General features: G+C 61.1%; 1 protein-coding gene across 1 annotated transcript in view; it reads right to left on the bottom strand.

The window, feature by feature from the left end:
* Positions 1-1,118, bottom strand: part of SLC12A5 (solute carrier family 12 member 5) — a 14,895-nt gene extending 13,777 nt beyond the window's left edge. The window contains exons 1-2 of the mRNA XM_029960422.1: positions 1,077-1,118; positions 460-626 (exon numbers count right to left, since the gene is read on the bottom strand). Coding sequence (XP_029816282.1) covers positions 460-626; positions 1,077-1,118 — 209 coding nt within the window. The remainder of the gene's footprint in view (positions 1-459; positions 627-1,076) is intronic.
* Positions 1,119-1,348: the final 230 nt, after the last annotated feature.

Raw genomic sequence — 1,348 nt, 5'->3', positions numbered from 1 at the left:
CTGCTCCCAGACACGCACCACAGGAGTGGGGGCCACAGGGCAGGAAGGTGTCCGGCAGTGCCGCCACCAAGGGCAGTTGGTGCCCGGGGCAGCAGAGCCACCCACAGCAGTGCAGGACCCACAGAGCTGCCAAGATGGGGCCACTGCCACTCACTGTATTAATGACCTAGTGCAGAAGAAACAGAGTTGGCTTAATAGTGAGGAAAACAGCTGAGCTGCAGAGCAGCAGAAATAAATCAGGCTGGAAATGGAGCAGCAGTGAGGACGGCGCTGCCGGAGAGGCACAGCCCTGAGTAAAGGCCCAAAGCGGAGAGGAGCCGGGACACAGGGACCAGGAGCCAAAGGACACAGTGCTGGGCAAATGGCTGGGTAGAGATGGTCCCCACAGCACAGGGAAATGTGGGCAGGCAGGCTGGTCCCCGGTCCTGGGCATGGAGAGAAGGGCTCCCTGCCACACACCCGTCCCACCACCATGGCCCACGCAGCCAGAGCAGTTGCACTGCCAGTGGCTGCCGCACCACTGGGCAGGCTGCCTGCGTGAGCAGGGTCACAGACCAGCTCCACACCCTGCGGCCAGGGCAAGAGATGTCCTCTCCCCCATACTTCAACATGGAGCCCATGAGCACCTGAGGGCAGAAGGACAAAGCTGGGACAGTGCAGCCACCCACTCACGGTGGCAGCCCCAAGACAGACCCTACAACTGTTTGGAGCAGCCTGGTCCTTTGAAGAGAGCCAGCCTCCTGCCAGTTGACTCATGTTCATGATCCTGGGAGCCAGTGTGCAGCAGTGATTCACCGTCTGCAATTCCCCAGCAGACGCGGCGCTCCTGGCTGACCAGGAGGTGAAACCCCAAGTGCCACAGGTGACACCAACCCGTGGGCTGGCCCCCACCTCCTGCCATCCCTGGGCTCCTCCAGTGTGAGGCAGCAGGGCAGCAGTGTCCCTAAGGGCCCAGTCACATCCCAGGGCACAGCCCACAGGTTCCTTCTGCACAGGAATGGCCATGGCAGTGGCCCTGAGACACTCCAGCCCATGGGTCCTGCCAGCCTCACTCCAGAGTCCTCTTGGACACATACCCAGCACCCCAGGCTGCACCACTGGCACATGACCTGCCCCATATCCCCCACAGAGAGTCTCAACACGGACCCAACGTGCTCCTTGCTCCAGGTTTGGTATAAAGTTTGAATGCTCATTAGGTAACAGCAACAGTGTGGGCTGGCACCCACCCGCTCACCACAGCTCTCGCCCACCCACAGCAGCTCCAGGGACTGTACTGATGTGAGACATCCACCATGCCAACAGGACAACATCCAGGCTAATGCTGGGGCCATCCCCAGTGTGGGCACAC

The sequence above is a fragment of the Manacus vitellinus genome, unplaced genomic scaffold (assembly GCF_001715985.3).
Source record: "Manacus vitellinus isolate BGI_N305 unplaced genomic scaffold, ASM171598v3 scaffold_26_pilon, whole genome shotgun sequence".
NCBI lineage: Eukaryota > Metazoa > Chordata > Aves > Passeriformes > Pipridae > Manacus > Manacus vitellinus.
Note: the sequence above shows the minus strand (reverse complement) of the source record. Positions and strands in the feature narration are given on the sequence as shown.